The sequence below is a fragment of the Ornithorhynchus anatinus genome, chromosome X5 (assembly GCF_004115215.2).
Source record: "Ornithorhynchus anatinus isolate Pmale09 chromosome X5, mOrnAna1.pri.v4, whole genome shotgun sequence".
NCBI classification, from domain to species: domain Eukaryota; kingdom Metazoa; phylum Chordata; class Mammalia; order Monotremata; family Ornithorhynchidae; genus Ornithorhynchus; species Ornithorhynchus anatinus.
In genome coordinates, this window is record NC_041753.1 from 28,942,366 (window position 1) to 28,956,665 (window position 14,300).

At 44.4% G+C, this 14,300-nt stretch overlaps 1 protein-coding gene across 1 annotated transcript in view; it reads left to right on the forward strand.

The window, feature by feature from the left end:
* The first annotated feature begins 302 nt into the window (after positions 1 to 302).
* Positions 303 to 14,300, forward strand: part of PRR16 (proline rich 16) — a 219,002-nt gene continuing 205,004 nt past the window's right edge. Inside the window, exon 1 of the mRNA XM_029056367.2 lies at positions 303 to 448. Within this exon, the coding sequence (XP_028912200.2) occupies positions 308 to 448 (141 nt within the window). The 5' untranslated portion in view covers positions 303 to 307. The remainder of the gene's footprint in view (positions 449 to 14,300) is intronic.

Here is a 14,300-nt window from a genome sequence, read left to right on the forward strand (position 1 = left end):
GTCTGCAGCCCATCTCTGTCTCTCTCGCTCTCTCTTTCTCTGTGTCTCTTTCTGCCGCTCAGCCCGGCGCTGGGCTTGGAGCCGATGGCAATAGCGCGAAGCCGCCCGGCGGCGAAGGGAGCGCCCGGGGCTGCCGCCGCTGCCGCCCGGGGGGGGCGCGCCATGCAGGGGGGATCCCGAGCCTGCCGCTCCTTCTGTCGTCCCGGGGCCCCGGCCAGGGCCCCCCCGCGCCCGCACCCGCCTCCGCCCGCCCGGCGCTCCTGACTCTCGCCCCTCGCCCGGCCCCGGCCCGGCCCGGCCCCTCAGCATGTCGGCCGGGGCCCCGGGATCGCCGCCCCCGCCGGCCCCCCCGGGCAAGGCCAAGGTGAAGGAGCAGATCCGGAACATCGTGCAGGACCTGGAGCTGGTCCTGGGTGACCTGAAGGACGTGGCCAGGGAGCTCAAGGAGGTGAGAGCTGGACGGGGCGTCCTGTCCGGTCCCGTCCCGTCCCGTCCCGTCCCGGGAAGAAGCAACTGACACCGGCGACGGCCGAGAGTGGGAGCCGTGCGGGAAGAAGGGTTTCCCTGCTGGGGATGGGACAGGGATCCCTCAACGCCTCCTTCCCCCTCCCCCCCCCCCCCCCCCCCCCCCCTTTCCCAGCGATGGGCCTGGGGTCTGCTCCTCCTTCCCGCCGCCCCTGGGCTGCAGTGGAGAGGAGGAGGACCCCGGCTACTCCGGGGTGCCAGCGCTTTGCCGACCCTCTTGCCAGCCAAGAGGCACAGGGTCCCAGGTCGACCCCTTCGCTCCGCTTGACCCTTCCCCTCCCCGTCCCCGGCTGGGTGAAGATCCGGACCAGGGGACCAGAGGACGGGACAGCCGAGTTCCAGCCCCCTGCTATTCCGCTGCGGGCTGCGGGACCTCTCCAAGGTGGCAGGGGAGGGAAGGGGCGAGGGAGGGTCTCCACCTTTTGGACACTTGGTCTCGAGCTCACCCAACTTCCCACCCTTGCCCTCCTCTTTCACCTCCCCCCCCGCCCGCCCCCCCCCCCCCCCAGTTTGGAAAGAGAGAGTCCAAGGCAAGAAGTCCACATTCATCAACGTGGTTCGCTTTTGCCCCTGGCAAGTGTCAGCTCCTGTAAACTAATGTGCAGACGGACTGTAATTACTGTGAATTTTTTCCGAGCGGCTAACGCTGGAGCTGAGGGGCAAAGAGTGTCGTCCGTCTTTCCGGAGCGTTTTCCTTCCTTTCGAAATCTGGTCATTGCTTCCCGACGGGCTGGCAGATGGTTGGGTCCTGCAGCTCACTGCTGTGTAATCCTTTCTTGGACATTTCGGCGTCTGGGTGGCACTCGCCAACAGACTAGCGTTTGAAAGCAAAACCCGAAACGTAATTAAACACGTCCCTTTCGGGAGGTTCGTGTTTAGAGCCCGTTTCGCTTTATTTGCAGCGATGATAAAGATCTGGAGGGTGGGCTGGGGGGGGACGGACTGTATTAATAACGGTTGTGTTCCCTGGCTTCATCAGATTAAAAGTAAAAGCTGTTGCCCCTCATCTGATATTTGACATCTGGAGTACGGACAGCCTTGTTTTTCTCCTGATCTAACTTGCTACCTCTGAGATGTCTGGCACTAAATGAGACCGTTAAGAAAACTCAGATGCTCCTCGATCTTACCGGAATCGCTGCTCTTTGGCCATCCAGAGGTTCGATAAAGCAAAGTTTTAGCTACCGCGTTGCTCTTTGGAGCAGCCCGGGCAGAACTTAGACCTTTTTCTCATCCCCACAACATAAATCAGTCTGTCTCTAGTCAGCACTACAATTCTTCTAATGAGCCCCCTGGATCTCTGGAGTTGCAGGTCCTGTCATCACTTACCATGACATATCTTCATCTCACCCACGATTACATATTCAGATTGATTGCCGGAAGGGGATGGATTTGACCTCTTCTCTCCCTGATAAGCTAACGGCTAGTTGGGGAATAGTAGTAGCCACATCCAACTGACAGGGCGAAAGCCTAGAGGTGCGGAGGATTTATCTTCCAATGTTCAGAGTCTAAGAAATGAAAACGAATGTTAAGAGAGCTCATCTGGGGTTGGGTGTTTCAACTGGTCACAGTCACCTGCTTTACTAATGATGCTTTTTAATGTTTTGCTTCAAAATGTTATTTCTAAACTTATAAATGATACACCGTGCTGTGATGTTTTGGCTTTCATTCGAATTAAGTTCTTCTCTTGGTACCACGGTGCGTGGTTTCCATGGGAAGTGGGAAGTAAAGCCAGGACATCCTTTTAAAACTGACTTCATCTGTTAAAAGTATCCTGAAATATTTTGAGAGAGCATTTATAGAATGTCTACCCCATGAGAGTTTGCAGTAGTCCAGCATTTATCTTTTGTAAGTTCAAACTGCACAGAATATTGGGCAGTAACATCTTCAATGTATTTTTTGATGAGAGAGCGGCAGCAGGCTGTGTAAATCACCAACTTAACTCAGTAGTCTACACATAGAATAAGAATATGAGTATCACTGTTCATTCTTAAACTGTGTCATGCAATGTTCAGGCTGTTTATAATTGGTACATAGTAAATATAGACTTATATTTGAAATGTCATTTCCCTAATGGACGATATAGCTTAGGATGAGTTAATGTATTTTATTAAGAATTATGAAATAGATTTTACTATCTTGACATAGGAGAATTAAAAAAAATGGACATAGCTGGTTCTGCGAGCAAGCTATTTGTTGATTTTATTTCCTTTTATTTTATTTGGGCTCTCCCACCTAAACCCAGTATTCCTTTGGCAGTACTTTGATATTGCCCACAGTACAAATTGTATGCTATGGAATCGGGTCTTATGTTTTTTTCCTGGGGTTTTTTCAAGTTATTTCCACATCAAGATGATGCAGTTTTATTTTATAGAGGCATACTTTTCAGTGTATTTATTTCCAAATCAAACTTTGTTTTCTCAAATAAGTCATCAAAACGTTCTGGCAATAGATCAGAACCGTGTGGTATGATCACAGGGAATTCTAGTAAAGCACAAGAGCCTGCCTCTCTTATGGTGTCACTTTTGAAGTAGGTGTAGCGTGAGTCTTTTATAACCTGTTACTGTATTTAGTTTCACAAACATTAAACAAACTCCACCAGCATACTCTCCGGATAAGCCAGATCCCCCAAAATACACTTTGGATTCAGTCACCCAGACATTAAAGCCCAAATTGGGCATCTGAGGGCCTAAACGAGCCAGATAATTGCAGCAAAAGCTGAACTGGGTGTGTGGGTCGGGGGAGAGGGTACGACAAAATGCATCTTTTACCAAACAATCCTGAAGCCGTATGTTTCCTTATGGGAGAAAAATCGATTTAGTGCTACAAGTGAGAGATTTGTGACAGTCTTTCTTTATATGCCTTTATATGCCTCTGAGATGTCGACACCTTTCTCTTCTTGGGTGGGGGTGGGTACTGGGCTTTTAGATGTAGTTGCTGTCTGGCCAGAGAGTTGGCCTGGTTGGCAACTGATGCCCAGAGAGGTGTTGGCACATACAAAGATCGCCTTACTGCTATCTAGATGAAGGAACTATAGTTTAGAGATAAGGGAGTCTTGTTCAGAGCAGCAAGAGGACAAGACTGAGGGTGGGTGGAGAAAGCCTGAAATACTATCTGTCTAAAAATGACTGTGCTGAAATCAGAGCCCCCTTGGGGGTATGCAGTTCCCCAAACATTCCCTCTTTCTACAGAGACATAGCCCAGCAGGCATTTGTATGAAACTGGAGGTTTGTTCTGTGCCATGCAGATTTGGATCCAACAAGAGGTTTTCCATTAGGAAAATCCTTTCAAAAATACAGGAAGCCCATTTAGACTTGGCCAATGTATATTTTGAGGCCTGAATTATCTGGATAATTTGCTAGGGCAGACCTGACCTTTAAATCCAGAGTTGAAAGTGCCTGTGCTGCAGAAATCTTTTAAATGATGGATGGGAGGTTGATGCCGGGGGTGGGGAGTGGGGGACGGGAGAGAAAGAGAAATGGGATTCCTTCTGTACTTGGGAGTGGGAGTTATATTTGGAATTATAAGAAGACTCAGATCAAAATCATCTTTTGGTAAACAGACCACTCCCTATTAATGGGTGCTGAAAGGAAACAGGAAATCCTTGGGGTAGGCTAGATTTGCTTTTTAGAGTCTTTGACAAGATACTCTCTTTACTACATGATTTATTTTAAAATCCACTACAGGCCACTGGGGAAGAGCGCTGGGAAACCGGGTGGTAGGTTTAGATTGATCCGGACTTCATTTTCCTCTGTTGGTGAAGAAAGAAAGGATAGATGAAATGATGAGTGTTGAGGTTAGGAATAAAACATTCCTACAGATAGAGGAGTACCTGACCTCTTTCCACTGAGATATATGGTAGTCCAGTTGGTTCTGGCCATTGGGTCTAAAAATGTGGAGTACTGCCAAAGTCATCTGCAGGTTCTGCAAGAATTCACCTATCCTGGGAGTCTACAAAGTCTTAATTCTGCTGCTCAGACTATTGGGGTTGGTATTAATGTCGAGTAGAAGCACTTGTTAGGTAAATGAGTATTAGGTATTGATTGGCCTTGCTGTATTTATTGACATTCTTTGAATGCAGTCAAATCTCCAAGGCATTTAAGAACATATTTAGGTACTTTTAATGGTTTCTGTCTTATATTGGTAAATAATAACAACAATAATAATGGTATTTATTAAGTGCTTACTGTGTGCCGAGCATTGGGTCAGACACAGATCCTATCCCACATGGGGCTCAGAATCTGAATGGAAGGATGAACAGGTATGTCATCTCCAATTTCCAAATGAGAAAAACAAGGTACAGCTATGTTAAATGACTTGCCTGAGGTCACACAGCAGCCAAGTGGCAGAGCTGGGATTAGAACCCAGGTCCCCTAACTCCTAGACCTGTGTTCTTTTCACTAGGCCACTCCGCTTCCCTAAGTTTATACTTTGCGTGTTTCCTCCATCATCATCATCATCATCATCATCATTTTTTTTTAATGTTTGTTAAGTGTTAATTAGGGGCCAGGCACTGTACTAAATGCTGGGATAGATGCAAACTAATCAGGTTGGACATAGTCCATACCCCACATGGGGTTTACAGTCTGAATTCCCATTTTACCAATGAGGTCAGTGAGGCACAGAGATATAAGAATAATAGCATTTGTTAAGCACTTACTATGTGCAAGGCACCGTACTAAGAACTGGGGTGGATCCAAGGAAATCAGGTTGGACATAATCCCTGTCCCACGTGGGGCTCACAGTCTTAATCCCCATTTTACAGATTAGGTAATTGAGTCACAGAGAAATTAATGAATTGCCCGAAGTCACACAGCAGACAAGTGGGAGAGCCGGGATTGAAACCTAGGTTCTCTGACTCCCAGTCCCGTGCTCTATCCACTAGGCTACACTGCTCCATCATCACCACCACCATCAGTGTTTCATATTATTATTATTGTTACTGCTGGGTAAAGTGGCCGCTGGATGATAACGATACCTAATGACTGTAGATATTTATCTTTGTTGCCCCCTCTTAGGATAAAGAATCTAAAACTAGAGGGAAATTTAAACGTGTAGAGGAGAAAACTCGGAGATCTTGGATGTGCTTTCTTTAATCATGATGTTAGGTGTCCATCATCATCATAACCAGTATTTATTGAGTGCTTACCGTCTGCAGGGCACCATTCTAAGCGCTTGGTAGAGTACAATACATGTTCCCTGACCACTTACAGTCTAGAGGGTGAGAAAGATATTAATATAAGTAAATAATTTATAATATATCATTTATAGATATTCACATAAGCATTGTGTGGTTGAGGATGGGACAAATATCAAATGTCTAAAAGTCACAGATCCAACTGCATAGATGATGCAGAAGGGAGAGGGAGCCAAGGAAAAGAGAGCTTAATCGTTGAAGGCGTCCTGTAGGAGATGTCACCTTAATATGGCTTTGAAGGTGGGGAGAGTGGTGGCCTGGAGTATATAGAGGGGGAGGGAGTTCCAGGCAAGAGGGAGGATGTGGGAAAGGGGGCAGCAGTGAGATAAATGAGACCAGGGCACAGTGAGTAAGCTGGCACTAGAGGAGCAGAGTGTGTGGGCTGAGCTGTAGTAGATCAGTGAGGTCAGGTAGGAGGTGGCGAGCTGACTGAGTGCTTTAAAGCCACACAGTGCCTTCATGTATCCAAGATGTCTTCCTTGACTAAGCCCTCATTTCTCCTATCCTCCTTCCCCTCTGCATCGACTATGCACTTGGCTGTGTACCCCTTATGCACTTTGATATTCACCCCAGCCCTGCAGCACTTCTGTACATATTCTTATATGCTGACATTTCCCCTACCTGTAATTTATTTGATTGTCTGTCTACTCTTGTAAACTGTGAGTTCCCTGTGGGCTCTCCCAAGTGCTTAGTACTGTGCTCTGCACACAATAAATGCTCAATAAATACCAGTGATTGATTGATTGGGCAGGGATCACATCTACCAACTCTGTTGTGGTGCACTTTGCCAAGTGCTTAGCACAGTGCTCCACACACAGTAAGCATTCAATTTAATACCATTGAATGTTTGATGCATCCTGGAGACTCTGTAAGGGACAAAATGCTGGGCTGGATGGACCTTGGGTGTGATTTAACCTAGTAGGAAGAGCCCGGGACTGGGAGCCAAGGAACCCAGGTTCTAGTCCCGGGTCTGCCACTGGCCTGCTATACGGCCTTGGGTAAGCCATTTAGCTTCACTAGATTTCAGTTTCCTTGTCTGTAAAATGGGGATAAGATAGATTGTGAGGCCTGTGTGGATCAGGGACTCTGTCCCATAGCATTATCTTGCATCTACCCTGGCTCTTGGCACAAAATGCTTAAAAAATGTCATAATGATTACAAGAAGTCTAATCCGTGGAATTAAGAGTTCCCTTTGAACATTATTCACTAAGTGCTTACTATGTGCTAAGTGCCACTGTGCAAAGCATTGCATGTAGGGTAAATACGAGGTTTTCATTATTATTATGGCATTCACTAAGAGCTTACTATGTGCTAAGTGCTACTGTGTGAAGCATCTTGTGTAGGGTAAATGCAAACTCTTCAGATCAGGCACAGTCCCTGTCCTACATGGGGATCACAATCTACCTCATCCCCTTTTTATAGATGAGGAAACCGAGGCCCAGAGAAATTAAGTGACTTGCCCGGGGTACAAGAGTAGGCCACTGGTTGGAACTGGTACTCAAACCTCTGTCTCCTAATTCCCAGTCCCATGCTCCATCTATTAGGCCAAGCTGAACTTGATCAGTGAAGCTGAATGTGTATTTATTCTGTACTTTGCTGTCAATTTTAGGACATTTTTTTTTCTCTTTTCAGGAAGCGAGTAAACAGCATTACCTGCTTGGAGTTTTCTGATTTATTACACTTGGGAAACCCTACATAGTTCATCTTTTGGTTAATACATTTATGCAGATCAAACTCACCCACCAGAACAAATTTCAGAAAGTAATTCAGGAAATATTTTCATGGCTTGTATTTGGTGAGCGGATGGGCAGAATCACTTTGTCGGAACTCAAGAGCAATTGTAGCTATTGCCCCTGTCATCAGTGGAGTACATGGCAAGGCCCAGGTGGGTTTGCTCAACTGAAAATCTTATGCTAAAATGGCACCGTGTCCACATTTTTCCTTTCCCCGGTCCTAGTGGTTCTATGGATGGCCAAAAAATGGAGTTTGATTTTGGAAGTCTGGAGAGTGTCTACCTAATCAGCCACCACCTCTAGCTCATTAAACTATTCGGGTCCCATTGAATTAGCTGATAAGAAATTCAGACAGCAGTAAAGCAATAGACAATATGCTTCAGGCAATAGTGAATAGATGTTGTAAAGCCAGGGAAATGGGTTTCACTGTTACCTGCATTGCATTTTTCCACCCCCATTGCTCTGAGAATCTCAGGTATTGAAATCAAACTAGCTTACAGTGGTGGGAGGTGCAAGAACATTATATTCCCCCCCCCCCCAAGTGCTACTGAAATGACCTGAAGGCTCTGGATATCAGAGGTATGCTTCAGGATTAGCAGGACCACATGGAATGCTAATGGCTTTCTGAATGAAATTGCTTCGCGTTTAATTGGCATCATGCTGCCCAAAGTAAATAAATCCTTTCATCCTAGTATAATGTGCAGTTGAAAGGAAGGACCAGCCATGTAGAGGATGCTATTTATTAACATCATGCAGCCTGATAGAGGGTAGTAGGCTGTGTCAACTCTCTGCTGGTTACTTTGTCTTTTAAACATTCACGTCAGCTGTAGTCATCTCTTTTATGGCAAGGACTCTGACTTCAGGCTTTGGTATTGAACCAAGTCTGGCCTAAGTTAATTAGAGCATATAAAGACTTTGTCTGGCAAACAAAGAAGGATGTCACTAAGAGCAGAGCACACCTCTGAGCTCAACTCTGTTAACTTCAGCCGGTTTTATAATCAACAAAATTTGCGAGTAGGAGAGAGGCTGAAGAGGTCTCGACATAATGATGCAGCAAACAGCAGAATGGCATGACTTGGGCCTTTGCTATTATCCATCACTGTGCCCAGTAAGAGATCACCCTCTTTCTCTTGGTGGTGGACACTGTCCTTAAAGGCTTTCTATGTTCTTTTTGCATTTGAGTGAATGTTTCCCATTCTTTCGATCTGGAGAGAGATGCTTGCTGAATTCTTCATCAGGCATAAAATTAGTGAACTGGAGTGAGGTTTTAGCTACATATTTATATTGAATTTCGTATGCGTGAAAGAGAACTATTGACTTGTTTTCTTCTTCCTTACTGAATACAAGGGACCCTGAAAAAGCCTTAAATCCTAGTCTTGGGTTTTTGAGCCCAATATGAAAAAAAATGTTTTCATTAAATTGAAAATACATTCAGTAAGAAGAATAGCTTTCATTTGAATTTCCCCACAGTCCTGGAAAGCCAAATGCAGCAGCATTTCAGCTCTCTGTGAGAGCCACAAAGTGAAACTAGCTGACAAGAAAAAAAAACATTGAAAATGATCAGTCTTATCTTCTTAGCACCTGTTGGTCAGAAACGTAGCAGTGCCTAAAAAAATACTCAGATCATTGATACGTTAGGTACATGGTCTTAGTTGGAATGGCAAAGGGCAACTTTCTGTAAAACAAAATCACTCTCAGTAGGGATAACTTTTGCCCCCTTTTATTATCCATTTTCCTTTAAGATTTTGGAGCTCCATTTAATAGGTGATAGTTGTGGTTTTTGGAACAAATAATTCTAGATCAAACAAAAGGCTCCTAAAGGTATAATGGCTCTTTTCCCCACAGGAAATGCACGTGTGTGTTAATGAGGAAACATATGCCGTTCTTCGGCTTTTGAAGATGTGTGAGGCATCACAGGGAAGCACATCCAACACTTCTGCAGAGGTCTGCTTTCACATATACTTGATGTGGAAGGAAGCTTCAGTCATACATTGGTTTATCAATCACAGCCTCTCATAGTCATAGACGTTCCACCTTTAGGAGCATCTTTTCGAACCACAGCATTCATTCTCTCTGTGTCTCCATTTTCTGTCTCTTTATTCTCTCTCCCTCTTGTCTCTCTCTATTCTTCCGCCCTGTCCATGTACAAGTATGAGGGAAAAGGAGGGTACGTGACTGACAGTCCCTTCCAATACTGTTACATACAAAGAATGTCACTTTTTGGGTTGACACATTTGGTATCTGCAGTGTTTGGAACCATTTGCAATTCTGACTGGATGTTTTATTATTATTATCATTAGTATTACTTGAATTTACTAGGAGTTTTCTTTGTGCAATGTACTGCATTAAGCAATGGGGAAAGATGTAAGTAGCCTAGTAGTATTGTATTTATTGACCATCTACTGAGTGCAAGGCACTGTACAACAGAAAACCTAAGCCACGTTACCTGTCCTCAAGAGCTCACGATTAATGGAGGACAACAAGCGAGACATAGCCCAGGACCACACTGAGGCTCAAAACTGTTTAAGCCCCTCCTCTAGCTGTTAGCTCCTTGTGGGTAGGGAACACGTGTATCAACTTTGTTGTACTGCACTTTCCCAAGTGCTTAGTACAGTGCTCTGCACACAGTAAGCGCTCAATAAACACCACTGATTGATTGATAATGGGAGGGCACCTGTGATGGACATAAGCTAAGGAGAATATGACAAAGCACAAACAAATAAGAAGGAATAGCAACAACGGTGATAACAAGAAGAGCTACAGTGCATGATTGTTAAGGGAACAGTTCATGCTCCTCTTTGCCCCACCAACGTTCCAATAGTTGGGAGGGTATACTGCAGCTTCAGCTTCTGCCTGTTCCTCTCCCACAGTGATGGGTCGAGTGGGTGACTACTTAGAGGACCCTAGGATTCAGATGGAGGAGGAGCAGTCGGAGCCATATGGCTGGAGCTTCTGAACTAAAAACTGCCTCATTTCCAATTGCCACCTGACAGAAAGACCTGTCTGCTTCTGCTGTTGTCCATTTGCCTACATCTTTGCCAAATCATCTGAGGTTTTGCTTCACTGTGTCTTTAAAATGATTCTTCTCTTCTTCTTGTTCTTGGTTTCCCCAATCCAGCTTACCACATAGCAGCTATTTGGGTATTGTGCTGTGGTCTACCTCCTCACATCCCTTCCAGAGAAGGTGTGATGTGGCAAGCAATGTTTCAGTGCTGGTAGACTGACTCCATTCCAGGACCTCAGTGTCGGAGATCCTGTCTTGGCAGTCAATGTCAAATATGGCATGTAGGTGGTGCTGCTGGAACTGCTCTAGAAACTTCAGGAAGTGCAGATTGTTTGGTGGTGAGCTCTGCTTCTGACTTGCATTCAAAGATGTATGCATGCTTTTGTTCAACATTGCCAGGCCAAAATGGGTTGGAATAATTCATGTGGTCTCCTAAAACATGAGGAATGTTTGCATTCAGTTGTCCTCCCAAAAAATAGAACATTCATGTGCGCTTAAAGGTTAAGATGTTCATCAATTATTTTCTCACAGTGTATGCCAAGGTGCGTAAAGGAGATTTTGTTAACACAGAAAGTTGAATTCTTTCCCAAGCTCATTGTAGATTTAGCAAGCTCACTGCTCTGAAAATGGGTCCCAGCAAATTTGGAAAATTCTATTTACTGTTTATTGTGAACTCCCTTAAGACACAAACTTGTTTTCTCATTTAGCCGAATTCTCCCTGATTTGATGAATAGCAAACTTGCATTCTTGGTTTAATAACACATGCAGAATTACCCACTTCATCATGGTTTTGGGGAACGGGAAGAGGCCCCTGATGCTTGTAAATTTGCTGCAGTAAGATTCCAAATCAGAATGTGGTCTAAAATGATCTGTCAGAGAAGTCTGAAAAGTAACATTTTTCAACATGTCTTAACGATTCCATTGTAGAATGCTTTTCTTAATAAAATAGGGTTCACGTACTGCATGTCAGAGAAACAGGAGCAGGGGAAATCAGAATAAATTTAAGAACTCAACAGGTGAGCAATCTGTTTTAGCACTGAAAAGTAGGGCTAAAAATGAATCATTCTCTCTTGCCTATTGTCATTCCCAAAGCCCTTCTGTCCATTGTAGGTATGGTGTTTCTGGGTGTAATACTGTGTATAAGATTGTTCCTGATAAATTTTATCTTCATGGGAATGATAGAGGTAACATGGCTTACTGGAAAGAGCATGGGGCTGAGAGTAAGGAAACATGGATTCAAGTTCCAGCTCCTTCTTTGGTCTACTATGTGACTATGGGGAAGTCACTTAAACTCTCTGGGCCTCCATTTCCTCACCTGCAAAATGGTGAAATGCTATATTGTGAGCCCTGTGAGCTGCTCTGTTGAATCTGGGGCAAAAATCAGTTCACAGTCCACTTTATCGCTCCTTTTCTACCTGCTCCTTTTCCATCCCGTTTCTAACCTCTTTCCCTGCATTTCCTTTCCTCCCAGCCTCTCAGTCTTCCTTCCTAGTTCCTTTGTGTCTTACAAATCTCTTCTTTGCTTTTCCACTTTCTTTCCTTGGGACTTTGGCTCATTTCCTTTTCCTGTGTAACTATTTATCTTCACTTCACCATTTCCCCTTTCTTGATTCCTCTCTTCCTCTTATGCAGACTCTTGTTCTCAATCATTGCCCTTCTCTTCCTTATCTGAATGTTCTCTCTTCTATTCTCTGTCCTCTTCATGTTCCCCTTACTCCAACTCTCCATTCCTATCCCCACATAGCCTACCTGAAAGGAGTTCCAGAGGATTCTTGAGAAGGTTGAGCTTGTGTGTGGACTTAATGATCTGGAAGCTTGGGAAGGGACCTCAAATATCTTCCTGAACTGCCTGCTTCACTTAGCTGAGATTTTTCCTAGTGATGGCACAGAGAGTCTGTAATGGGGAAGTTGACTAGCTCTTCTCACTTTAACTGGGCAATGCTGCCTCTATTCTCACTTTGCACACAGATGGGTGGGGTTGAATCATAAACCTGGTTACAGTGGACTGAGTTCTGAGACCAACTCTCTGTCTACTTTGTCTACTATACCTGTTTTTATAAGCCTGTTGTGGGCAGGGAATGTGTCTTTTCTACTGTTGTATTGTAGTCTCCCAAGTGCTTAGTACAGCACCCTGCACATAGTAAGTGCTCAGTAAAAACAACTGATTATGAATATGAAACACCTGGCTTACGATTCTTCCTTTTTATCAAACAGTAGAACTGGGGTTAGGATGGAGGGTGGGGGGCGGGGTTGGGGGTGGTGGTGGTGGTGTGTGTGTGTGTGTGTGTGTGTGATATCACTATGTTAATAATATTCATGCTTTATATTTGACATTTAATGCTCAAAATTCTATTTTGGACTTTTAGGCAACTTAGGAGTGTTTACCTAATAAGGCCTGATTTTTTTATTTTGAGTAGGATTTTGATTTGTGAAAGCTTTTATTTTTGAAACATAAAAAAAAAATCAGTGTGCACTACAGTTCTTAAACATGATTCAGACATGCATCAACTGACCGTGTTATTTTTGTTGCAAAAGGAGAAATTGGGACACTATCCCTAACTTGAAATCCTTCTCTTTTTTATTCAGAGATCATAGACCATAGGAGCAGTGTGAGTCCCCCAGCATTCCAGTATGTCTCTGTGACTACAAGTCTAAAAATGCTTTAAGGCCAAAGTTTGGCATGGACGAAGCATGGTCTAACCCAAATGGGAATATGCAAGCATTTAAAGTAAAAGGTGTTGGGGGTCAGCACAGGACAGTCTGACCAGGGTAGCCAGGATGACCCCCATTCTGGTAAATTGGTGTGGTAGCCAGAGATGACTTGATGGCATAAGGCAAGACAAGCAGTAGCAGTGTACTAGGTGCTTGGGAAATACAGAATAATGAAGTGAGAGACTCCCTGCCCACAAGGAACTTACATTCTGACTGGGAAGATAAACATAAAAGTGCATGGCCTAGTGGATAGAGCACAGCCCTGGGAGTCAGCAGGTCATGGGTTTGAATCCAGACTCTCCCACTTGTCTGCTGTGTGGCCTTGGGCAAGTCAGTTCACTTCTTTGCCTCAGTTACCTCATCTGTACTATGGGGATTGGAACTGTGTCCAACCCATTTTGCTTGTATTCACCCCAGTGCTTAGTACAGTCCCTGGCACACAGTAAGTACTTAAATGCCATCATTTCTTTTTTACTTATAACTAGAGTGGTCAAACTTTTAAAAAAAATGAGTCAACAAATATATGTATGCTAAAGAGTGTTACCTTTTTTAAAAAATTCTGGGACAGCATCAAGAATCCAGGACTGTTCTAGCTAAACTGGGTTGAATGACCAGCCTTAAATATTCATGGATCAACCCCTCTTTTTCTCTCTCCTACCCACCTCACCTCATCATTAGGATAACTAAGAACAAGTGACCGGTCTTCATAGACAATCAGTTGTGTTTTCCAGAATGGGATAACTATAGTTAACTAAGTACTCCTGCTTGCAAATACGTTTGACATCCATTTATCCAGTGCTCTGATACTATTCTGGATGATTTAAGCACTTGGGAATGCACACCCACTCTTTCCTCCACCCTTAGCACATAGCTGTATTACTTCCTCCTATCTGTAATTTATGTGTTTGTTTCCCCTACTATATTGCAAGCTATGTGAGGGCAGGGATCCTTTTTACTAATTCAGAAGCAACATGGCCTAGTGCAAAGAGCACAGACCTGGGAGTCAGAGGACCTAGGTTTAATATCAGCTCTGCCACTTGTCTGCTGTGTGAACTTGGGCAAGTCACTTCATGTCGGTGTGCCTCATTTACCACATCTGTATAATGGGGATTAAAAACATGAGCTCCATGTG